A 25,373-nucleotide genomic window follows, 5' to 3' on the forward strand; every position below is an offset into this window, starting at 1 on the left:
TGTAGATGTTCCTTGCCATGATAATGTGTCGGAAACTTCACATCAAGTAACATCCTTTTTGTCCTAAAATTTGTTTCGGAATACGTCATCAACTGTTGAATTTAATCAAGGAACTAAAAAAAATGTCGAATGGAGACGTCGGAAGGTTCTCGCGTGAAGATATACAGTTGGTGAGGATGTTTTGAGTTTGGTACTTCTTATAATAATACATTTCCAACTGTGAAGTTACACAAGACGATTCTTGCACCTAAGATCCACTTCTTTTGCGATTAAATATTTCCTGTTGGTTTCGGTGTACCGATTCAACGAGTTGACTCAGCGAGTCTATAACCGAATCACTGGTGAAACTGGTTACTACTTTGATTTTATTTGTAAATTAATCAAAAACACTTTCTTTCCAAATTAATGGAGAAAAACTAAGGAATAAAACAACTCAATATCTTTCGTATTTCTAACCGATAATGTCTGTTATCCAGAACAGATGATTCGTAGTCGAATCTCACTATCGATTTAAGATCGGAAAGAGGAATTGTATCCTTCTGTGTTTACTGATTTATTACTTTAAAAATCAACACACTTCTGATTTGGAAAATCAGAATGTCTTTGATTAAGAAATCAGATAGACTAAAAAGAAAAAGAAAATCGGAGGATTAGAAGAAGAATAATTTTTTTTTTTTTTTTTAATCGAGGCGAGGTATTCCTCTTTCCTTAAGACAATTGACGCGCTGTATAGTACCAAACAGTTACCGGCGTTTGTCTCCCAGGATACAACGATTAACCTTTCGATTCAATGGTACTTCGAATCAGAAAGCAGTCGAACTTGAAAGTATACTAACCTCTGACTTATGCAAATGGACCAAACTTCTTGCTTATGAAACTCCTTGAAAACTCTGCTAAATCTTTCTCTTAGACACTCTAATATGATCTTCTAACAATGCTTGACACTCTGGAAAAAACGGATTGAAATTTGGAGTTGATTTGGGTCCTATAAATAGGTTTCGAATAGATGCATTCATAAGGGACAGGTCTGTTGGCTTTTAGGGACGCATCTGTTGGAAAGAAACGTGACGGATCACTTCTTAGCAACGGTTTCTGTCGGCAACAATGAGGACCGTCAGATCTCGCTCAAGATCTCGGGAGGAACGCCTGCCATCAGATCTGGCCGTGTCCGCTTTGCGTAAATGGTCCCTAAACCAACTTTTCCTTATTGCGACTTAGTCCCTAAATCAACCAAACATCGATCAAACTTCGGACTTGAATATCCATTCATCCGGAATCGGATTTGAGTGATTCTTGAGTCTAAACTTAAGAGCTCGACGAGACGAACGCAATGGCATGCTCCGTTTCTGAGTTTGACGACTTTAACCGATCCAAAATCGGCTCCGATTCCAACATTTCCTATATATATGTGTGTGTGTGCGCGTAAAACGGGTCTCTTTTGTATTGTACAATCACGACCTTTTTAGATAAAGCAAGACCTAAGTAGGCGTACCCCAAATTGTTAGATATTTGTCAATGCTCGCATACCATCACACAGACGTGAGAGTCTATACTTAAAACCTACATATACGTGATTTATACCCTCTGGATATTCAAATTGTCATGAAGACCTAGAAATAAAAGCCATTAGGTATTCCAAATGAGATGCCCACAAAGATATGTTTCTCTTGAGTTCGATGATAATATCTTCTTCTAATGTTATTTTCCTTTCAAAGAATCTTTTGTTGTTTTATTTTTCATACGTCTTATGGGATATCAAAATAAAGGTTAGTTCACACATAATTTTGTTTATGGGTTTGACGGTAACCGATGCGACACTTCATGGTAGAAACCTTCGAGTCCATTAGTTCCTACATAATTTTGTTGACGGGTTTGATGGTGACAAGTGGGCACTTCGTGGTAGAAACCTTCGAGTCCATGGGTGACCATGACTAGTTTAAAAGAGACACAAGATTCCTCCTGACCTAAGATATGTGCTTGCACGTAAAGAGCCGTGGCTAATTGATCTCTCTGATATTTTACCGGTGGCTAATTGTATCTGATGCATTACTACTTACTTGCTTTGACCCCTTGCTGAGTTCAAAAATTCACTCTGTTTGTTCGAATGGATCAGTTCTCTATCTTATGTAACAGTAAGATACGATATCTTACTACTTACTTGCTTTGACCCCTTGCTGAGTTTTCAGTTTGGCAAAAGCTTGAAGAAGAGAATCGAGATTTTTTCAAGGCGTTACCATGCCAGATTGACGGTCAAAAACCAGATAATGATCTTCAACAAGTTGCTTGGGGAACAGGCAGAGCTCGTGCGGGATACTTGTCCTATTGGACTTGGTTCCATCCCTATGTCTAACGGATCTAATCCACCATCATGTATGAATAGTTTTAACTTGATGTATCCTAATCTTACTCGCACTAACTTTATGGGGTTACGTTTTTGTTCAAATATCTGCAACTTTCGGATAGCCATTGCTTTGCAAGAATTCGTATGGATTGAATCTATTTTCTAAAAAATTAGTGACTTAGGTTGTGTTTGTTTTTTTTTTTTTTTGTCTGAATCTGAATTGGCTGAACTGAAATGGCTGAATCTGAATTGGCTGAATAATTTTACGAGTTAGCATGTTTGTTTTTTCATCTGAAATATTATGTCTGAATTGAATTTTTTACATTTATACCCTTATAGTAAAAGAACAATTACTTCCAAATCTTTCAACAAAAAAAAATCCAAATCTTTCAACAAAAAAAAAAATCTGAATGTGTGTGTTAATGTAACACTAATAACCCCTTGAATTAAAAAACTTCCACCACCAACACCACTACCACCACCACCACAACCGAACCAGCACCACTAACCACCACAAAACCTGAATAAAAACTATCTACCGATTCACAAGGAGCTCTTTCTCACTGATCATGTACTCGTCTTCATGCTCCGTGCCTTTCTCAAGTGAGTCAGCTACCTATTATTAAATCAAACAGAGAAGTTATTAAGTAGGTTGATTATTTTCTATCAAGACCATAGAAATTAAAGGAATAGTAAGCCCTGATATCTGTCAAACTTCCAAAACTTAACAAAGCTGGGAGTTACTTATCAGCATTATCACTACGGTAAGTACAACTCGCATATGTTCATTACAAGTAGCAGTATCCCTAACAAGAGTCATGATCATGATTCAAGCATTTAATCATGATCATGATCATGACCTAAATCTAATATCCGCCCAACTTCGTTTAGTGCTACACTTAACCATGGACAATCTCTCTCAACTGGCAAGACTAACGATCGAAATCTTACTGTTTCCGAAAAAAAAATGACTCTTAAACCTAAACATAAAATCATGGAAGAGAGTAGATAGAGTATATATAGTACCTCAGCTTGAATAGTGTGTAGTGATCTTTCATTAATCCTAGTTGAAACACAACTAACATTAAGTCCTTCCTCATGTAATAGTTGAAGAACTCCTGAGAGAGGTAATATTATACCATTAATATCATCACTAATGAAACTAGTATTTATAATAATCTCCACACCCGATAAACAAGGCTGAACCGTCACGAAATCACACTCATGAAGTGAAGTGTTTCCATCTGATGATCTATTGATATTAGAAGGGTTATGACATAACATTATTGATCTCTTCTTCAAACCATCTCTCTTGTGTTTCATATCTTGAATCTTGTTTTGGAGATGCTTTATATAATTAGTAGCTTCACACATATGATCAGATGTTGATCTCTTCCCCTGATCATGAAAATTAAAAACCACCCATAGAAACTAATCATATATAATTCAGACATACTTTTAAAATAGTTCAGACCCTAAAAGATTAAAAAATGAAAATGGGTTTAGTACTTTTAAAATAGTTCAAACTAATCATGATTCAAGCTCTTCTAAATCACTTGATGTTCTTAGATTGTTCTCTATAATCATCTCTTCCATTGACTCTCTAAAATCTTCTTGAGGATTATATGACGATTTAATGATAGCGAAACTGTCGGAATGATTCTTCTTCCTTCTCTCACTCGATGAGATCCTCGACTGTTTGGTTGTTGTTGTTGTGAAACACTTTTTCTCCAAACCCAATTCTCATTTGAGCTCTATACTCCAATATTAAGAAAATAATTTCTAAACAGAGAAATTATTTTCGTCTTACACCTTCAAACTATAAACTATCTCAATTGAATCTCTATATTTCAACACCCACATCCAAACCCATTAAAACCCATGTTTTCTAACAAGAAAATTGACAGACTAGATGCTTTAATAGCTAAGATAATGAAATTGAAGCATAAACATGACAAACTGAATCAAAACGGACAAAACAAATGACAACATGAATATATTCATTTACAGATCGTTCAAATCTAACGAAATCAAAGAAACGGGAAAGATAAAACCAGTATACATATATCGGGAAAAATAGAAATCGAACGAAATCAAATAACATAGAAGTTAAAACCAGACCAGTTTGGAGTTGAAAGAGAGTCGAGATCAGAGGAGTTTCTCACAACTAGGTCTCCGGTGCTGCTCGTCGCGCTCAATAGCTTCAAATTGGCGATCTTATGGAAGGTGAATCAACAAATTCTGCGATTTTGACAGAGGGTTTAAGAGAGAGAAAGTGCGTGTGTGTGTGTTTTAGAGAGAGAGAGAGGGAGGAGGGAGGGAAAGCATAAGGACTGGAACTCAGCTGGAACCCTAGGGTTTTCTGAGTGAAGAAGCCGAGAAGAGAAGAGAAGAAACTCATTGTTTTGATTTCTAATTTTTTTAAGAGGGTTAAGTTCGTCATTTTACTCATTTCAGATTGTGTCCTTCATTTTCAGACTTGTTTTGAAGTCTGAAAATATGTGGACTTATTTCAGCCGAATTCAGACTTTAGGACTATTCAGACGTCAATTCAGATTTTGTGAAAAAAAAAACAAACATCTGAAATCTGAATTGGAGAGCAATTCAGATTTCAGATCTGAAATTTTGAAAAAACAAACACAACCTTAAACTCATTTCTCCCCTTAAGTTGTCAGCTGAATTCTTTTTTACCAAGCTGCAAATTTTATGGGTGAGCAAAGACTGCAAATTTTTGTGAGATTTGCACTGGAAATGCTCTTATTTGCAGCTTTTATTCCCAATAGCAGATGATAAAAGACTGTATTCCGTGCTTGGACTTGGCGATATTGTGATCCCCGGTAAAGAGTTACATGTATTCTTTAATAGATAGGCTACTACTATTAAGCGTGTTTTGAGAGTATTTGTTAGGTTGAACAATTCTTCATGAGATTGAGCCTGTTCTTGCGTTGCTAGTCATAAATGTGTTGTTAAACTCCTACCAACTGCAACATCTGACTGAAGTTTTGTTCTTGTTGTTTTAGGCATTTTTGTTGCATTAGCACTTCGATTTGATGTTTCGAAGGGGAAAACAATCGATATTTCAGAAGCGCATTTTTCGGATACACTCTCGGACTAGTACTTACTATTGTTGTGATGAATTGGTTTCAAGCTGCACAGGTAACTTTTAAACTGTTGTCTATAGAAGATTGAACTGATCAAATCTAATTCGCCATCCAGATAGTACCAGCTGTCATCGGATCAGTAGCAGTTCATTGCATATGGAATGGGGAAGTAAAACCGGTTCGTTCTTCATCCTAAACCCCATTTTAGTAGTTGAGTTTTTCTTTTGTGTTTGATTTCTATTCTTTCTTACAATTTTAGTTATTTAAAATTCTGATTTAGTCGAAAATTTTAGTATTCTGTTCATAGCCTTAAATGCTATAGCTTCATCTATTTATCTGTTCCATGATCTGATATTATTATTCATTTACCCGAAATGTAGCTACTGGAGTTTGACGAGTCGAAGACTGCTACTGATGCTACCAAAGATGGAGAGTCGAGTAATAGCAGCGACGATTCCAAATCCATCAAGAAAGACGAATAGTGGAGGTATCAGGTCCTCGGAGAACTCTGAAAAACCCTAAACCATAAACTCTATAACATTGTAATTCGGTTACATTAGTTAAACACATGTTTTACTGACATTCAGAGAAATCCTTGATTGAGGCTACAAACTAATTTATGATGAAACAGACTTACAGGACAAATGAATGCCATTAATGCAACAGATTTTAGTATCAAAAGCAATAATGGCTGGAAATCTCTTTCTCTCTCTCTTTCAAAATTTTGATCTTTCTAAAATTGGTAGCATATATTTCTATCTTAATATGTTTCTCTCATAGATTTTCCTTCATGTTTCTTTCAATAACATTTTAATAGGTAAAAGCATAGTGGGTTTTTTCATATGTAAAGTAAGTCATTTTCTATAATATCATACATCAAATCACTTTATAGATTATTGTAATAATGGAATTTGTCTTTCCGACTAATTTATTACTCTGTCTCATTTTGTATACTCTTTTCTAACATTCATTTAATTATTAGCATGATGACGCTTTCTAAACTACTCTTTAGTCTATAAGAGCATTTCCAACGCAAAACTTAAACATAATTTAATTTGTCTTATGTGTCAAGCTCAATTGTGTTTCCTTTTTTTAGAGCATCTCTAGTGCAACACTCAAATTGAAAAAACTCAAAGCTTCACCTGGAATTTTTGGAGTTTTTAGTTTTTTTGTAAAAAACCCTCTCTAATGCAAAACTCAATTTGGATCTCAAAATGATGTGACATCATTTAATGTTGAGATATCTCAAGAAGAAACTAAATATTTTAGATTTCTTTCTAGGATGTCAATTGGTCATTCAATATTAAAAGCAAATCTATTTATCTAGAAAATGCCACAGAAGTTATTTTTAAATTTTTAGAGTAAGATCTTCAATTCAAAAGACATCTCAAATCCAACACTCTAAAAACTTAAAATAATGTAGGTGTCATTTCCTAGATGGGTAGATTTGCTTTTAATATTGAGTGGTCAATTGAGATCTTAAAAAAAATCTCAAAAAATCGAGTTCTTTCCTTCTTGAGATATCTCAATTAATGTCACATCATTTTGAGATTCAAATTGAGTGTTGCAGTAGAGAGAGTCTTTTTTACAAAATACTCGAAAACTCCTAGGTGACACTTTGAGTTTTTCAATTTAAGTGTTACATTGGAAATGTTCTAAAAAGTTTTAATTAGTTATACACTTCTGTCAATGTTATATTTAGTGAATTATTCTAAATTAAATTGAGTATATTTTTTAAAAGACTTTTACCTCTCAATAATAAATAAATTTTCTTTAATAAGTTAATTTTCAAAAAATTCAACAAAATGTGACAGAGAGAGTATCATACTTTGGGAAATGCTAAATGTACAAAGAATCTTTGACAAGATTCTTGACAAAATGCTAAATGTTCAAAGAATCTTTGACAAGATTCTTGACAAAATGCTAAATGAACGATTACCACAAATCAGTGAAAGATTTCTCCTACAGCTAAATATCAATCATGTGATCTTTCGATTTTGGAAGTGGATATACTGCCACTTGAATAAAACTTCATGTGTACATTTGTGCCCATAGGTACCGACCCAGTCGTACCAATTATACCAAGTAACTCTATAGCCAACCAAATTCTTATTAGTTCTAACCAACTTATGTTACCATTTCTCATCCAAAAAAAACTTAGGTTACCATCATATTGACATGGATAAGTGGGGTGGTCCTTGGCCATTTTATAATTGGATTTATTTTGTGGGTGGGCAGCTAGCTCACTAGTGGGAGGAGGAAAAAGAAGGTCAAATTTCTTTGTAAGCCACATGCACTATGACATGGTACTCTTATAAAATGCCACAATGAGGCTATAGTCCAGAAGATATCTTTATTTTGAAGTTGGTCTAACTGTAGAAAATAAAATAAATCAGTCGGAAAAGTTAGGTCGGTGATAAAAAAATCATGTGAAGGTGTGAAATATTGCATCTCTGGAGTGGAAACACAAAAGATGTCATAATATTGATGTGTTAATATCAGGTGGACATGCGAGTCAATATCATATATTATATTTCAGGTCAATCAACACATTTTGGTAAATCTAGTATGCAAAATTATTTGCAATTGAAACAATGACATTTGTTATCAGTTTTCTATGCACAAACGCCTAATTTTGAGAAACAAAAAGTAAAAACTGTCAATCACATATTTGTCAGTGAACAACTAGATTGTTTAGACCAAAATTATAGTGCATCTAATATTATGTGCTGAAATATTGCTATGCCCGGGCACTCTTCCAGGTGAATCCCGACCGAATGAGGTAAACCTTCTCTCTCTAACTCTAGCCCGTCCACCACCCGGGCGGAATTTACTCAGGAGAGTGGCCGAGCATAGTATCACAGTTGTATTATGTTATATGTATTCAATAGAATGAGTTTACAATGGAGTCGATATATGATGGTAGTGTATGTGTATCTTTATTACATAAAATAGAGTTTAAATCTTATTGTTTCACTAATATGAAACTTAAACTTTTACAACATACCCATTTCATTTACTTTAAATTCACACACTGGTAGTGGGTGGTCACCTAGTTTCTCTTGGCGTGTAAATTTCGTGATAAAGTTCTTCAGCATTTATCTTGTGATTCTTATCCATTATTTCTATATATATTTTGTAACTTCTCTTTATTATGTACCTCATTATGAAGACAATAATAAAAAGGAAACAAAATTGAGACATTGGAGTAAAACCAGAAAAAAGTTATGTTGATAGCGATGGGGGAGATATATAAATTGACACGTTGAGAATTTTCATATCACAAATATGAATAGACTAAACACGGACAAACAAATGCAATAGAAAGGACCTCATGTATTTCAATCATGAACAATTATTATGTGGCGACTGTGCAGGAATAATTCAAATCCCTTCAGCAATTAAGTTATATGAGTTTATCATTGAGAGGATTATTTATTTGTCTATCAAATTTGAACCTCTAAGCTCGTTATTTTCACTTCTGTTTTTCATACCTTTAGTGTAACCAAATATAAATCAAATGATATTTAGCATTTAGGACTTACAAACTTTTGGAGTTCACGTCAACATTATCCGTGTTACAAAAGTCATTATAAGCTCCATCTCAATAATCATGGATTCTACACTAACCAAACCTTACTTTTTGGACTTGTCTCTAATTTAATTCTGACCTTGGACCTTATTAACCAATCCTCAATTTTGGACCATTTGCTCAACCACCCTCATAAAAATTAGTTACCTTTTTTAAAATATTCTCTATCTTCATTTCTCTTTCTCTCTCTATATTCTTCTTCTCCATTTTAATTTTTAATTTAACAAAACCTGAATCTCCCCTTACTTCCAAAAGGTAAGAGACTGCAAGAATTTACATCAAATGAATTTATCATACTAACTTTTTTTGATTTTTATTATGATCTGCTTAAAAGTTTCAATTGTTTGGGTAATGGTTGGAATTCTTTTTGTCTTGCAATTTTGTTTGATCCCCTTCATATTAGGGTTTTAGGATAGTTTGTAAATAGATTTCAGCTGTTTTTCCAATTAGGGATTCACTTGGTCCTTGATCTCACTTTTGAATTTCCTTAGAAAATATGCTTTTTTAGTTTTTGTCAGCTATGATTTCTTTTGATTTAGATTCCAAGTTTCGAAATTTATTAGTTTTAATAAACTAAGGAAGTTATTAGGTTTTGGTGGATTTGATAGTGATGATCTTCCTCTTATGCTTTTGAATAAATGCCCCCTAATGTTTGAGTTTTTCTAATGCTCTCCTGTTTTTTTGATGATGCCCTAATAATCAAGCTTATGTAGTTAGTGTACTTGTAAACCTTGATAACCTTAGATTTTGGTCTAAGATTTTATAAGTTATTTGCCTTACCATGTCCATTTTTTTTTTGTAGATGTTCCTTGCCATGATAATGTATCGGAAACTTCATTTCAAGTAACGTTGGTTTTGCCCTAGAATTTGTTTCAGAGTTTGTTCTGTTTCAGTTATAACTCAGTTATCACAATACGTCATCAACTGTTGAATTAATCAAGGAACTAAAAAAATGTCGAGCGGAGAGGTCAGAAGGGTCTCGCGCGAAGATATACAATTGGTGAGGAAGTTTTGAATTTGGTACTTCTTATAATAATATATTTCCATCTGTGGAGTTACACAAGATGATTCTTGCACCTAAGATTCACTTCTTTTGCGCTTAAATATTTCCTATATATATCTGTGTGTGTGTGCGTAAAAACGGGTCTCTTTTGTATTGTACAATCATGACCTTTTTAGATAAAGCAAGACATAAGTAGGCGTACCCCCAAATTACGTTTGTCAATGCTCGCATACCATCACACAGACGTGAGAGTCTATACTTAAAACCTACATATACGTGATTTATATTTTCCGGATATCCAAATTGTCATCAAGACTTAAAAATAAAAGCGATTAGTCTAAACGAGATGCCCATAAAGATATGTTTCTCTTGATTTCGGTGATGATATCTTCTTCTAACGTCATTTGCCCTTCAAAGAATCTTTTGTTCTTCTATTTTCATACTTTGTATGGGATATCAGAAAAAAGGTTAGTTTCCACATAATTTTGTTGATGGGTTTGATGGTGACCAGTGGGATACTTCGTGATAGTAACCTACGAGTCCATGGGTGACCATGGTTAGTTTAAAAGAGACACAAGATTCCTCCAGACCTTAGATATGTGCTTGCATGCGAAGAGCCGGTGGCTAATTGATTCCTCTGATATTTTTCTGAGTGGCCATCCATTTTATAAAATACAACCCATTCTTCATAGTGTGTCTTGCCAAATGGTACTTGGGTCGTAAAGTGATCCGGTACATGTAACGTGAACCAGTGCGCGATAATTGATGGCTCGATAACCCTTCTATTTCCGCTATGCAATATGCTAGGTTATAACTTTTCAGCACTCTATATTAATTCCCCGTCCATTGTACTTTTTTCTTAAACAATTTGTTGTAGATGATGCATATACTAATACAGTAGATGCATTTTCTCTCAAATAACTATATCTCCATAAAACTTAAAATTCTTAACCTTTTTAGCTAGTTAACTAAAACAATTTAGTTAATCACTGAACCAGTTAATCTTATAGATTTAACAAAAAGTTGGCGAGTTAATGTTGAAGATTTCGATATACCAAATTTAGAATACTCTATCACTTTCAATATCTAGAAGTTGCACGGGGAATCTGCACGGTTTGCAATTCTCTTTTTTGGGTTTGCCTTATGTTCTATTTAGTTTTTATGTTTCTTACATCGTTATTTCAAGTCAGGTGCAAAATCTCATAGAGAGATGTCTTCAACTGTACATGAATCAGAAAGAAGTTGTGGAGACTCTTTTGGCTCATGCAAAAATAGAACCTGGTTTCACTGAACTTGGTAAGCATGTACTTATCTACTTTTGTATCATTTAACACACAAACCAGTTGGTTTTATATATGAATTCAGAACTTTGCTTGTTCGACTTGATCGTCTCACTTTTGGCTTGGTCTCGTGGAGGTCATGAGTTGTGACAGTGCTGTTAGAACGTATTTTAATAGTCATCCTTATATGTGTGTGTATCTGATTAGGACCTTAAATGTTCATTTCGGCTAACATATTTCTGGAAGAACTAAAATTTTTGGTTCAGACTGAAATTGCTTAAAAAAACTGTGAAATGTAAATATTTAATTGGAAATCAATGATCATTTCGGCTGACAAATTTCAATCATAAGAACTAGAAAAAATTTCTTAATGGGTCTCGTAATTCGAAAGTTCCTCTGTTTGTTAGAATGGATGGATTTCTCTATCTTATGTAACAGTAAGATACTATATCTTACTACTTAATTGATTTGGCTCCTTGCTGAGTTTTCAGTTTGGCAAAAGCTTGAAGAAGAGAATCGGGAATTTTTCAAGGCGTACCATGTCAGATTGACGGTCAAAAACCAGATAATGATCTTCAACAAATTGCTTGGGGAACAGGCTGAGCTCATGCGGAATACTTGTCCTGTTGGAGTTGGTTCTGTCCCTATGTCTAACGGATCTAATCCACCATCATGTATGACTAGGGTTTACCTTCATGTCTCCTTATCTTACTCGCAAGAACTTTATATAGATATGTTTTTCCTCAAATATCTGCAACTTTCGGATATCCATTGGTTTGCAAGAATTCGTATTGATTTAATCTATTTTCTAAAACTTTAGTGACTTAAACTTGTTTTTCCCCTTAAGTTGCCATCTGAACTCTTTCTCTCCTGCCAGTACACCAGGCTGGAAGTTTTATGAGTGAGCAAAGAATGCAACCTTCAAGGTCCGAGAACGTGAATCATCTTATGGGCCCTTCAAATATGGCAGTAAACGGTAGGCCATCAGTTCATGGTAGCTTGCAATCTTCTGATGAATCCTCAGCTCATAATGGGAGGATGGGTATCTCAACCAACATGCTCCTAGCTCAGAACTCACATATGAGCATGCCACATGGGCTAAATCAGATTGTCATCAAATCAGAAACTGGTTATTCAAATAGTTCCCCTTTTACTTTTGGTCTCAATGGAAATATCCTGGACACACGTTCAACAATTGGAGAATCATTTAGCAGTGTCGGATCAAACTCACAACCCCTAAATCCGCCACTCGTGGATACAGAAGCCTCTTCATTTGGTTTCTTGGGGCAGATTCCTCGTAATTTCAGTCTTTCAGATTTAACTGCGGATTTCTCCCAGAGTACCGGTGAGCTTGGTTCTTTTTTTTTTTTAATCTGTGCTATTGATGTCCAGGACTAATCGATGTGTTATCTTCTCCTTATCTGTCTAGATATCATGGAGAGTTACTCTAGATCACCCTTTCTTCCAGATGCTGATGACTTCCTGAATTCTCCCGGAAGAAATTGTCAAGGTGAGGTTTTTACAAATTGATAATTTGACTTCGAAGCAACAATTATTTGCAGATTAACGTCTTTTTCTTACTTGCAGATGATGCTAAGATATTAGATACCATATCCGAAGGATTGAATTTCGAGGAGTTTGGCAGTGATTGATTTGATTCTTCCTATAGAGGTAAGGTTTTTATTTTACTTCTTTATCATCTCAACTTGAAACTTTTTTTCTTTTTTAATTCATACATGGATAATCAAGGAACAATACCGTTATAGGTGAAGAGCTAGAAACTTATCTAGTATCATAAACTTCCTAGGCGAGCTTGTTTCCAACAACGCAAGTGTCAATATTCAATTCTTTAATTTATCTTCGCTGTTTCATCTCATTGTGTATCTATCTATATACGATAGTACAAATAATCTTGTACCCGTAATTATATAATTACTTTTTTCGTCTAAGATACTCCAACACATGAATACTTGAACCCAAGATGTTCAACAAGACCTATAATTTCATCCTACTTTCAACTGATGGGTTCGGTTTATAATCCCAGGTAATGCAGTCATGCAGACAGACCACAAACACACCCCTAAGATGAAGTCAGTAGCACGTTCAAACTCGGGATAAACCTGTTTCGAACATAGAATATTCCATCTGATATCGTATTCTTGGTGTTGTTGCAGGTGAGGGAGACTGGATGACCTAGGAGAGAGACTGAATGTCTGTATATAGCATTATGGAAATGGAGAAATGATAATGCAATTGATTTATAGGGTACCCGTATCTCTATCGAAGTCGTCTCGTCAACATTAAGTAATACTCTTTGTTTTTGTTGCAACATTAAGTAATACTTGAGCAAATTTATATTTAGATGAATTTATTGTGTGTTTGAGCAACATAGTTTTTTTGTTTTGCTTCTTTTAAGTTAACGATAGGGTTTGTACAAGTAATAAAGATAAAAGGGTCACAAGGTCATTTTCAATTGCTCAAGGGAACAACTTGTGTGCCCTAGGGATGTGTTTTTTTTCTCCCATGGAGGAAGGAATAAAGGATTTTAATTTGCATTGTTATTAGGTTAGATCTTATGCTTTTCTTGTTATGTATTGTTTTGTTTAGATGGAATTTGTTGATTTGCATATTGTTACCAGTATTGAAAGATATTATGTGGTGGAAAGAGATGTATGGCAAGACAATGGGAGAGAGACAACCCTACTAACAGGCTCCGTTCAAGCCTCGCTAGGATGTGCTGCTGCGCACACTGCTACCTAGTGTTTTTGCCATCCATGGCTGAATGGTTAAAGCGCCTAACTCATAATTGACAAATTTGTAGGTCCAATTCATGTTGGATGCACGCCAGTGGGAACGTCCGTAGTAGAACTGGGATAGGAGATATGTGGATAGCTAGATATGCGAGTGCGGACAGATCAATTACAAACACAATCCCATTCCCTTCATTTCTTTGTTTTTTCTTTCATTTTCCATCCCCCCGGGTGACGCCCCATAACTCGGTAGGATGATAAATCTCCTGTAAATTCAATGAAATGATTTGAATCTTGATGATATTTGATATTTAATCGGATCAATATCGTGAATAACAACATCTCAGCTATCAAGTCAATTCATTGTCGAGAATTGGATAGCATAACATAGGAACCTTTTAACAATTCAAAAATGGATTTCGAATACAATCATTCCACTACATTTTTCGTTCATTCTTTTCTATAATTTACCTTATTCCCTACACAATAATCTGACGAGGTATCATCTGACCCGTCTTCCACTTGTATTGGTCACAAACCCAAGCAGTACAAGTAAAATTGGAAAATGAAATACAGTTCCAAAATTAACCGAAGTTTTTTTTTATTCTGCAACGACAAAGAGGTGTGATAAAGATCCCGTTATAAAAGATCTAATATTTTGGAGTTGGTTCTTTCTTCCATTGGACCCCTTCGCAGAAAGCTTTCTTCTTTAATATCCCACAACATCTAATCAAATCTAGCACAACCATGTTCCTTGTTGACACTAATTCGATAAAAGTTTACCTAAATGTTAGGTTGAGTAATAAATATAAGATAATGAAAGGAAAAAAGAAAAAGAATACAACTTAAATTAAGAGTTCAAAATTTTAATATAAGATCAAATATGTAACAATGTTAAGTAAAATCATCCAACTCTTGGAAGGAAACTCAAATAATGGTAGAACAAAATAACATAATCCAGCAGATATCCATCTTCATGGTATAACCTGCACGCCCGGTATGAAACTATACCTCATGATATTTTTCTCACTCCGGCTGTATAATGCTGAAACCAACTGTTCCTTTCAGGACCCAAATTTGATCGACAATGCATCTTCAATGATTTATGCTCTGGTATATAACTTGCACCGAAAGAAAATAGCAAGCATGTTACAGTCTTGGGATCGTTCTTCTCTTATGATCTTCAAGAGGGATATTATGAAGCAGGATCATTGTTTCTGAGATACCTATAAATATAGAGATGCAGCAAAGACAATATCCCTTTTAATTTTGGAAACAGCTTCTTCGAACTTGGATTCAAGTTGGGTTTCTCCAATAGACTTCGCTGCCTCTATAAGTTGTTGCAGAACTTCCTCCAGTCTTCTGATAGCCCTGATCAAACTACCCTCGAAAACCGACGTCATTTCCATTATCTCGTAGAATTTGGATCCTTTGGCCCATGCATATACAACTTCCATAATATCAGATCTAAAGGAATTTATGAATCTTTCGACATCAATTGGAACCTGTTTCATGAAACAAGATTTTATCAAAATTCATTTCACGAACACACTATAAATTTAAAGCGAATAACTTGCCACGAAAACTGATGCAAGTGGAAAACTCAAAAATGTAGCTACATAAGCACCAGCTGATTCCTTTTTTGCTTTTGGAACTTTACTGCACATATCTTTTGATGAAGGAGCATCCTTGTGGCCCACACCGCCAGTCGGCTGGCCTAAGCAAGCAGACATTGCTTTTCCAAATGGCCCTCTAGGGTTTATAGGGGTATTTTGGGCTGCTCAGGTCCTTCCTAGTTAGAAACTGCTTAGGAATCAAGTTCAACCCCAATAAGAACTCACTTTGAGCTAATTTGGTTGGTCAGTCTAGGCTTATAGATTTGTGTACAGCTTATGTACATGCAATCTAGCTTCACAGTATTACCATATGACCTTTTTGATCTTACACATTCACACAATATCGCTGGATCTTGAATACGACTTCTACTTCGTATAATAAATATGAAAATCTTCCAAATTTTGTATATTTCTCATGCCATTCGAAATGATGATTTCAAAATGAAAAGTAAAAGGAGAAAATGATTGCGCATACATTACTCTCAAGCTGGACTTTGCCAACTTTCCTTGCTGTCTCTTGCAATTGACTAAAGAGCAAATCAAGACCTTCCCTTGGTTTCTGGGCATCTTGAAGCTTTTCCTGCCAGACGAAACATGACAGCAAAGATATCATCTCTTCGACAGTTATATCCTTCAAGACTCCATTAAACATGAGTTCTGTCAGTGTTAGTTCATCGGCACTGGTGATCTCACAAGCAACCTTCCCCTTCAATTCCACCACGTCATCCCTTGTAACATATCTGCAAGATTACCACATAATTTTAAGATGCCACATCATGGAGAAGCTAAGCAGGAATTTTTTATTAGAACTTGTCTGATTGACCTGAAGATGAGAAAATCCATATCAAAGTTTGAATAGAGGTTAAACGTAAAATGGTTGTTATGAAGTTATTACTTCAAAACCATTGAAAGACGGACCTAAATAAAAAAAAAACTAACAAAACGAAGTTGTAACGGAAAATAATGCACATAAATTTTATTAGGTAATTTTCAAGAACATAACGTTTATTAACGAGCAATAACAGGTATAACTATTAAATAAGAGACACAGGCCTAGATTACCAGCAGGAAGGTACTTTCCCTTCATATTAGAACACAGTTATGTGAAACATACTCAATGGTTCGTCACTAAGAATAGAAATTAGTAGCGCAGCCCAAGTAAAATACAGCATATCTGATTCACCACTTACGGTAGAAGGTGTGAAATGTATATAAGTTATCTTACCCAAGCCTCCGAAGTACACGCTTCCGTGCCTTGAGTTCATCTTTAAAAGCCAAAGCTGTTGAAGAACGCATATTTTTCCTGATCAACTTGATCTTTGCTTTCAATTCTTTCTTCGTGTGTAAGACCTTGAGTTGTTGTTCAATGAGTGGAGATTTTGCAACTTCATGCTTATCAAACAATCCCTCCAGAGCCTCAATCCGCCGAACAATTTTATTATAACCTTTATTTTGCACCTGCAGAGGACAAATACAGTACAAATGAAGTAGTTGTAATCATATAGTATCAATGAAGTACTTGTGATATTCGGAAGTCAATAAAAAAGAAGGGTAGATCATAAAGCAGATTCAGCGTAATCTACCTTCATGTCGTCTTTAGGATCCAATAGAGGAATTCCTTCAGGAAATCTGGAAAGAACTTCAGAAACCTTTTTCAAAGTATTTTCACGGGCTTCCAACGGTAAGAGATCCTTTGATATGATCAGGATGGCACTACTCAAACCATCAATCTGCTTAAGTAAAAATGATAACAAATGAAGGATTACGAATGGGATTAATCAAAATGCAAGAATTGATAAATGTGTTTTCCATTAGAAAAATTTATTCCATTTAATAAATTTGCATAACCATACATGGATATGAGAGGGTAACATGAATCATATATTCTCATTCCTAGTATGCTACGCCATGCAATAATTTATGTCAGATCAGGTCCTCCACTAACATGGCCTGAAGCCTTTTACATTTTTTTTCACAACAGTGTCATCATCAATATTTCTTTGTACATAATCGTCTCAATCTTTTTACCTTTGGTCTATCTCCAACTGGAACTACTAAGAATTAAGATTCCAAAAGATGTACTGTTTCTGAAATTTTTTCCTAGACATACCACTCGTCCATCTCAACATACTCTAGTATACATATGTAAACTAAGCTTTGTGAGGCATGCCGTGGAACTTCCATAAATATTCGCGGCCCTAAGTTATGCCTTGAATCTAAATAATACTCTGTGATCATCTATGTAGGTATAATTACATCCATATGAACCAAGGAATGAAACTTCCCGAAATTTCACCTAAATTTCGCGAAACGTTTCCTAAAATGAGATTAGGTGCACGAAATAACACTTACAACTATTTCCTGCATAGTTTCCACCGACATGATCGAAATTTCCACCGAAGTTGTGGGAAATATCGAAATTTCCACCGACATGATGGAAATTTCGACTGACATAGTAGAAGTCTAGCAAAAAAATCAGAGAAACTAATACTAGAAAAATATCCATTTCTTCGTCTTTTTCATCTTCATTTCTCTTAGATCTTTTTTTATTTTTATGTTATGTTTTCCATGATTCTTAAATCTATTTGAATGATTTACGACTTGACTTAACTGCCTAAATTGATTTTATCTTAGTAACACCTTTAATATAACTGTGTAATTGACGATACCTTCTCAAACTAACATAGTTTGTTAATTATTATTAGTAAGAATGTTATCTTTTGGGTGTTATAGCCAAAAAATTATTCAATTTACCCCCGGAAGTAACTGTGTAATTGTTAATACTCCCTCAAACTAATAGATAATGTTAAACATCATTTTCATGCTTCATTATGGTTTAATAATATTGTTATACATAATTGCATCATATTTCTATCATTTCTGTAGATTTGTAAGATTTCCACACTGACCGAAACATTTCTACGAAACGTTTCCACTTTTGGACCGACCGAAATTTCCACCGAAACCGAAATTTCATTCCTTGATATGAACAAAGTTTAGCTAGACCACATGAATTTAGCAAAACAAGGATGTGAATATTCGCAATGATTTCTTAAAATGAAACATTCCAACTGATTAAGTCAGATGAATGCAGAAAGACATAGTAAGTAATTTAAGATGTTATACTGGCAACTTTCTATTTTTCATCTTTCAAACATTTCGTAATGGACGTTTACTTGCCGCTTTTCTCTCTTAGTCTTATATAGATGAGTTAGAAGTACATAGGGAAACCCAATTCCAAGAAAAACATATAGGAAAAGGATATAACATATATATTCATGTGATGAGGTACTTTGCCTGAGAAATAGAGAGAGGAACCACGACTGGTTCTCCACGCTCCTTCAACGAAACAATCTTTAATGACTTTTTGGTGACACCATCCTCCTCACTAACGACACATCTTGTAAGAATATCAACTTTGTAGCTTCCATCTTCAGGTTTCCTGCTAGCTTCGTCTGGAGACCAAACTATATAATTACTTAATGAAATATAAAGAAAACTAAAACAACTTTATTCACAACTATATCAAAACACGTGTCCTCTCACCCTCAGATTGCCCTTTCACCCTTTCAAAGTTGATTATCACTCCCCAGGTAACTTGGTCTTCGATGGAGAAAGATACATTTTTGTCATCAGGCGTGCATGGGATACGTACCAGTCTGCCAGGCTGTAAAAAGGGTAAACAGTATTTTGGGCTGAAGACAATATCACGAACATCCGTCTTCAATTTTTTGTACTGCTGTAACAGCTTATAGTAATCCTTCAAACTCTCCTCTTCTTCGATCACAATTGAATCTCTCTGCGCCTCCAGATCTTTCGCTTGTCTCTGAAAAATAAAAGCAAGATAGAACACAATAAACACAAACACAACTATTTTGTTCGACCAGATACAAGTGTACTTCCATGCCTAGATCAGTTAACCAACCTCAAGATCAGGAATGGCACGATCCGCCTGAAATTGATAAAATGAATTACGAAGTAGGTTCTCAGGATCACCATCTTCACTCCTCATTTGATTCAATAGCATGTTGTAACTAAGATGGAAGGCACTGTATGCATCGAAATATGGCAAGGCAAAATCACTTCAGTACTTACTAAACTTGGCAGGCAAATAAATTAAATTAGAAGACAGTAATGTAATAGCTAAACTGTTACAAAGATAACAAAGTTCAGTTTAAAGTTTTAATTAAATATATTCCTACTTAAGGTGTAGCAATACCACCAGTTTGTGTTTGGACATAGAGAAGAGCAAGCAAATTGAAGTATGCAAGACAGTGATCCTCGGTATTAGAGAATTGGAAAAATACTATAAGGCCATGTTTGGCGCGCGGGAATCGCGTGGGAATGGAATGTGATTCCTGGGAATCACAATCCTGATATTGTTTGGCTCGCGGGAATGCAGTGGGAATCCTATTCCCGGGGGAATAGAATTCCCTCAAAATGGGGTAATAGCAAACCCAGGGAGGGGGGTGGGTTTGTGATTCCCATTCCCGGGAATGCTTTGTTTTAATATTTATAGACCAAATTATCCTTAATAAAATATTAGAATGACTATTATTAAAATCGTCCTCCACACAATATCACAACTAAAAAAATTAAAAACCTATTGTTAGCCACCACCATAGCAATACTTTCTCTCGCTCAAATGTAACTTTTTCTCCCTTTCTAGTTTTTTCTCTCTTCTCTTTTTCTTTTTTCATTACAATCGATTTCATAATGTTTAAAAAGAAAAAAATTTAGCCATGACTTTTATTTATTTTAAATGGTCAGCGTCCCTCGAACCTTTGACCTCCGAAGTGGAAGATTATACCTTTTACGACTCCAACCAAAGGTTGTTGGCATTTTAGATACTATTTAATTGGTGTGTCATGTTACTATTTCATATCTGCAATTTTGAATAAATAATACTGATTAAAGTACATAATAAAATTGACGTTTTATTTATGTAGTTTAAGGATATAATAGGAATTTTACAAAAAATTATATTCCGATTCCTACACGAACCAAACACCAAGTTAGGAATCTATCAGGAATCGAATTCCTATTCCTGGCCGAACCAAACATCAAACTGAATAATCTGATTCCCGGGAATCGTGTTACGGGAATGTGATTCCCGGGAATCACATTCCATTCCCGTCCGCCAAACATGGCCTAAAGAAAAATAAATAAGGAAAAGAGCGGCAATTTGGAACCGATTATTTATTTTTTTGAAACTTTGATTGAATATATTGAGAAGAAACTAAGATGGATACCTGTTCAAACAATCCGCACTTCCTTTCAGCATCATTTTTGCTGTAGATGGTTCCAACTTCTCATCCACCATAAGAATACATATCCCACGCTCATCAATACCACGACGACCAGCACGACCACTCATTTGTATATACTCTCCACCTGATATCCATCTGAACTTATCCCCATCAAACTTGCGCACATTTGTGAACACAACAGTTTTTGCAGGCATATTCAACCCTATGCTGAACGTTTCTGTTGCAAACAAGCACTAAAAACAAAAGAAGTTTCAATCATATGCAAAATTTCGAAGGCGTATAACACACTAACAATTCATAAATAAAACTAAGAAGAATAGATCGTTGAGAAATCAAATTGATAATCATACTATCAGTGTTACGTAACAAAGTGGAAACTTGCTCCTACAATAATTGGTAATCAACAAGTACTTCTTAATGTTTTTAGCATATAGCTGATCAAATTTACATAAAGGGCAGAAATTTTTTTGTTTTGAAAGTTTGAACGAACATAAAGGGCATAAAATAAGAACTCATAACTTCGTAATCATGGGGTACAAGTTCAATGCTCTCAAAGTGGAGAAAGAAATTTATGGAAGTTGAAACAACAAGGATAATGGCAATAAAGTTGATATCTCCTGTTATCATCTCCATTTAATATGCTACAGAGGACAACTTAAGCACTCTTTTACCTATGCTCAAATAGAGTCTGATTGAGAAATAGGGTCTAAAAAGCACATAGTAAACACCCAATATTGTAAGGCGTAATAAATATGAAGATGATGATTAAAACAGTTACTGAGCTTTGTAATAAGTTCACATATTAGTACAAAATACATCCACAAGTTTTTGTTGCCAACCTTGATGAGACCTTCTTGAAAGAGTATCTCTATTACTTCCTTCAAAATGGGTAGCAAGCCAGAATGGTGGACACCTATTCCACGCTTCAATAATGGTAACATGTTTGAAACCTGAAGAGAGAGAACAATCAGACATGATCAAAACCAAAAGAAAATATCACCGGGCATATTGGTTAAGAAAAGAACAACTAAAAATGAAAAGGCAGATATTTTGCAGGTACTAGAAGAAAAGCAATTACCGTAAGCATTTGTAAACCATTGATTCACATTTATTAAATCAAGGAAGTTGGGATACACATTTCATCACGATGAACCTATGACCCAAACAAAAGCCACACAACTAAGACCCAGTAAGTAGATCGAGCAATTTTTTTTTCCAAGTTCCAAATTCGTTTCATAGCATTTCCTCTCATACAAAAGATAAAACATGAGCGCAGAAGATCCTCAGCAAATAAAATGACACCAGAAAATGCCTAGTTAGATTAAGTAAATCACCAAGTGAAACATAATCCCACATTAATCACCACCATTGACAAGAGATGGTAACCATTCATTTTCAGTGATTCTTTGTATTGCCTATGGACCTAAGGTTAAAATAGATGGTAATTTAGTCAATACCAGCCTTTCAAAAGTTGGCACCATAGTACTAGATTTTGATCGCATGCTATACAAAGTTAGAACTTAGAAGACAAACATGATGTATGCTCTCAGACTAAAAGAATAAAAACTAAAGAGAAAGGGAGGAAACAACTTGCCTGGGGCAGCTTTTTATCATCATCGGAAAGTATGTCCATTGCACTCCAAAAAATAGTTTCTGTGTTTGCTTTTTCATCATCGTCGTTTAAATCCATCTTTGCCATCTGAAACAACAAATCAGAAGACCAATAAACAAGGTTACAATAAAAAAACTAACAGACCAAGTTGCAATAGTTTCAATTATATGCTCAGTGAAGTTAGAGAAATTATCTCCAGAATGCTTGATAAGATTACTAAAAAACTAAATCTGGCCAGAAAAACACCACCGTAAAATAATCTTTCATAAAAGTGAAAATGGAGGATAGACAAAAAGCTGGTACAAACTGAAGGTACGGTACCCAGGACTTATTTATTATTTCACTATTTTTTTTCTATCACACTACTTGGGGCATCTCCAATGTATGGGGCTCGGGCTCCCAATTTTGGGAGCCCCTGAATTTTTCAATCCAATGTCGGGCTCCCAACAGGGGCAGTCCGAATTTCATATGTTATTGTATGTGTCTGATGTACGTGTGTCAGATTTTGATTTCAATTTTCAATTATGAATTATTAGTTCTTCATATAAAATATTGGATTTGATATACCTCTAGAGAAAGATAAACAAAAAAAAACATTAGACAAGAATTTAAAAAAAAAACCATTTGGGAGCCCAGAGGTGAGGGGCACCCTGATTGGAGCACTGTTTTGCTGTATGGGGATGTCCACTGTTTTGCTGCTAACAACTTTTCTCAAGAAATTTAAACTCGAACTAAGTAAAGAATTCAATCTATATTTCTACAAGAGAGCCTGATAATTCTGTAAAATTTACTAGTAAATGAACATCAAAAACCAAAAGAGGCAATCGAAAATAGATTACCATCATTGCGAGAAATTCACACTCCCGTTTGCTAAAACTGAAAAGAATAACAGGATCATACTGGCGTTGAATTATCATCTTTACCAACTTAAAGATATCACTTTCTTCACCCGACCTTCCTTGCACTAACCCTTTTTGCCACTTCCCACTCTCCTTTTTCTTCTCTCCTTCGCCAGTAGCAAGAAGTGCATTTAAAGATTTCTGAAAACTATCTTCACGAAACTTACCCTTTTCATCCACCACCAAGTACAGACCTTTCCCACCAGTAGGGAAAACATAATGTTGAAGTGGAGTAGGACGATAATCCGTATAAACGATATGGCATGGTTGTCGATGAACCTTTGCAACCCAATCAGCAAACTCCTTTGCATTTGGCACTGTTGCAGATAAAAACACAAAACGCGAATTTTTCGGTGCCATAACAATACTCTCTTCCCAAACAACACCTCTTTCTCTATCACGCATATAATGAACTTCATCAAATATAACCCATGCTACTTCCCTCATAACTTCTGATCCTTTATATTGCATACTACGCCAAATTTCAGTTGTCATAACCTAAATTATACCCAAAACAACATGAAATTAAACCAAACCCTAAAACCCAAATATAACTAAAAATAAAGTTAACCCACAGTTTTTCTAATCATAATACCCAAAACTAATGTTTTCTATGACTAAACCATAAAACCTAACATGTTAGTTACAAAAATGAAGTTTTTGAATATCAAACCAAATCCTAAATCCTAAACTTAACCATAAAAACCCAGAATTATTTAACATAAACCCCTAATACCCAAAATTAACCTAAAATCCTAAACCCCAAATTTAACTCCAACAAGAAGAAAAGTAGAAATTAACTCACCAAGCAAGACGCATTTGGATCAATAGTGACATCTCCAGTCATAAGACCAACATCAGAGAATTCTTCTTTAAATTCTCTGAACTTTTGATTACTTAAAGCTTTGATAGGTGAAGTATAAATAACACGTTGTTTATCTCTCAAAGACATAGCTATTGCATATAAAGCAACAACAGTTTTTCCAGCTGAAGTATGAGCTGATACCATCACTGATTCTCCATTATCTAAACAATTAATTGCTTCAGATTGAAAAGGATCAAGCTTGAAAGGAAATTCCTTTGCTGGTGGTGGTTTGGAATTATCTTTTCTTTCAGACCTAATAATGAATCCTTCAGGATACGATACGTCATGAATACAAGTTACTGATTCTTCAGTTAGGATTAAAGAGTTGTTGTTGTTGTTGTCTTCTCTCTGTTGCTTCTGTTGATGAATGAACTCCTCAGAAGGAGCTTCTTCTGGTTTTCTCTTCACAGATCCCATGGCAAGCTAAAGAACAGAAAGAAACCCTAGTTGAAGTGAGGAACAGTTTTGCTAGGGTTTTCCTTCTCCTGCTCCACAGTCAAGGAGGTTTTTAGTTAGAGAGAGAAAGAAACCCTAGTTACGATTTTGGAGGGAACAAAAAACAAAGAAAGCCCCCTATGTTTTTACCGGGGAAAGAAGTATCAGAAAAGTTTCAGATAGCCCCCTATGTTTATACCAATAAACGTTCTCCCCTCCTATTTTGTACCCCCGTTAAGTTTAATGGTTACTTTGTACCAGTTCAATTTGTTCTTGTAGCTTGTAGACCTCCATTAATAGAGATTTAACTTGTCGAGAAATTGACTTAATAAGTCACTCGCCCTCTTGAACTACGTAGGGAAGGAGACCACCTCCTTCTTGTGTCGATGAACAGAGTCACTGATTGAAAGCTTCTCCGTCTGCCTATATCTCTCTATCTATATATATCGTCTTGTTGATGAGCCTTTGGCACCCTCTTTTTTTTTTCTGAATTCTTTTTTCACACTCTCAAATTGCTCATTTGTTCACTGATTATGCAAACGAAGGTTATGAAGAGCAAGTAAAAAAGTTTTCATAAATTTAATCAATGCAATGCTCTCGATCTTGACT

The 25,373-nt window shown here is 35.1% G+C and overlaps 2 protein-coding genes and 1 long non-coding RNA gene across 6 annotated transcripts; 1 reads left to right on the plus strand and 2 right to left on the minus strand.

Annotated features, from left to right (window-relative positions):
- Positions 1-27: 27 nt before the first annotated feature.
- Positions 28-13,878, plus strand: LOC147540300 (uncharacterized). 4 transcript variants are annotated; one of them, XR_015224968.1, is made up of 10 exons: positions 9,201-9,289; positions 9,837-9,877; positions 9,976-10,034; positions 11,228-11,333; positions 11,809-11,991; positions 12,195-12,662; positions 12,747-12,827; positions 12,905-12,988; positions 13,362-13,407; positions 13,492-13,878. XR_015224968.1 is itself a non-coding variant. In XM_086639423.1 (9 exons), exons 3-8 carry the CDS (start codon positions 9,987-9,989, stop codon positions 12,967-12,969), a joined length of 951 nt encoding a protein of 316 aa, XP_086495549.1. In that variant the 5' UTR covers positions 9,153-9,289; positions 9,837-9,877; positions 9,976-9,986; the 3' UTR covers positions 12,970-12,988; positions 13,492-13,878. The 4 variants fall into 4 exon arrangements, 2 of the variants coding, with proteins under 2 accessions (XP_086495550.1, XP_086495549.1); XR_015224967.1 differs by having other exon boundaries at positions 9,153-9,289; positions 9,837-10,034; XM_086639423.1 differs by lacking the exon at positions 13,362-13,407 and having other exon boundaries at positions 9,153-9,289.
- LOC147540301 (uncharacterized) lies at positions 2,642-4,728 on the minus strand. Its single transcript, XR_015225692.1, has 3 exons — positions 4,463-4,728; positions 3,368-3,739; positions 2,642-2,957 (listed from the first exon to the last, which is right to left on the minus strand). It is a non-coding gene; the product is annotated as an uncharacterized LOC147540301 (long non-coding RNA).
- A 1,034-nt stretch (positions 13,879-14,912) lies between the features above and the next one.
- On the minus strand, positions 14,913-25,313 carry MTR4 (RNA helicase, ATP-dependent, SK12/DOB1 protein). The gene is made up of 12 exons (XM_086638869.1): positions 24,270-25,313; positions 23,405-23,962; positions 22,548-22,652; positions 21,793-21,903; positions 20,936-21,186; positions 19,609-19,732; positions 19,230-19,509; positions 18,981-19,138; positions 17,267-17,413; positions 16,909-17,141; positions 16,159-16,423; positions 14,913-15,572 (listed from the first exon to the last, which is right to left on the minus strand). The coding sequence occupies exons 1-12, from the start codon at positions 24,744-24,746 to the stop codon at positions 15,294-15,296; spliced, it is 2,988 nt and encodes a 995-aa protein (XP_086494995.1). The 5' UTR covers positions 24,747-25,313; the 3' UTR covers positions 14,913-15,293.
- Positions 25,314-25,373: the final 60 nt, after the last annotated feature.

This window comes from Eschscholzia californica, unplaced genomic scaffold, assembly GCF_041429995.1.
Source record: "Eschscholzia californica isolate CP2 unplaced genomic scaffold, dmEscCali1.0.p SCAF_5, whole genome shotgun sequence".
Classification (NCBI taxonomy): domain Eukaryota; kingdom Viridiplantae; phylum Streptophyta; class Magnoliopsida; order Ranunculales; family Papaveraceae; genus Eschscholzia; species Eschscholzia californica.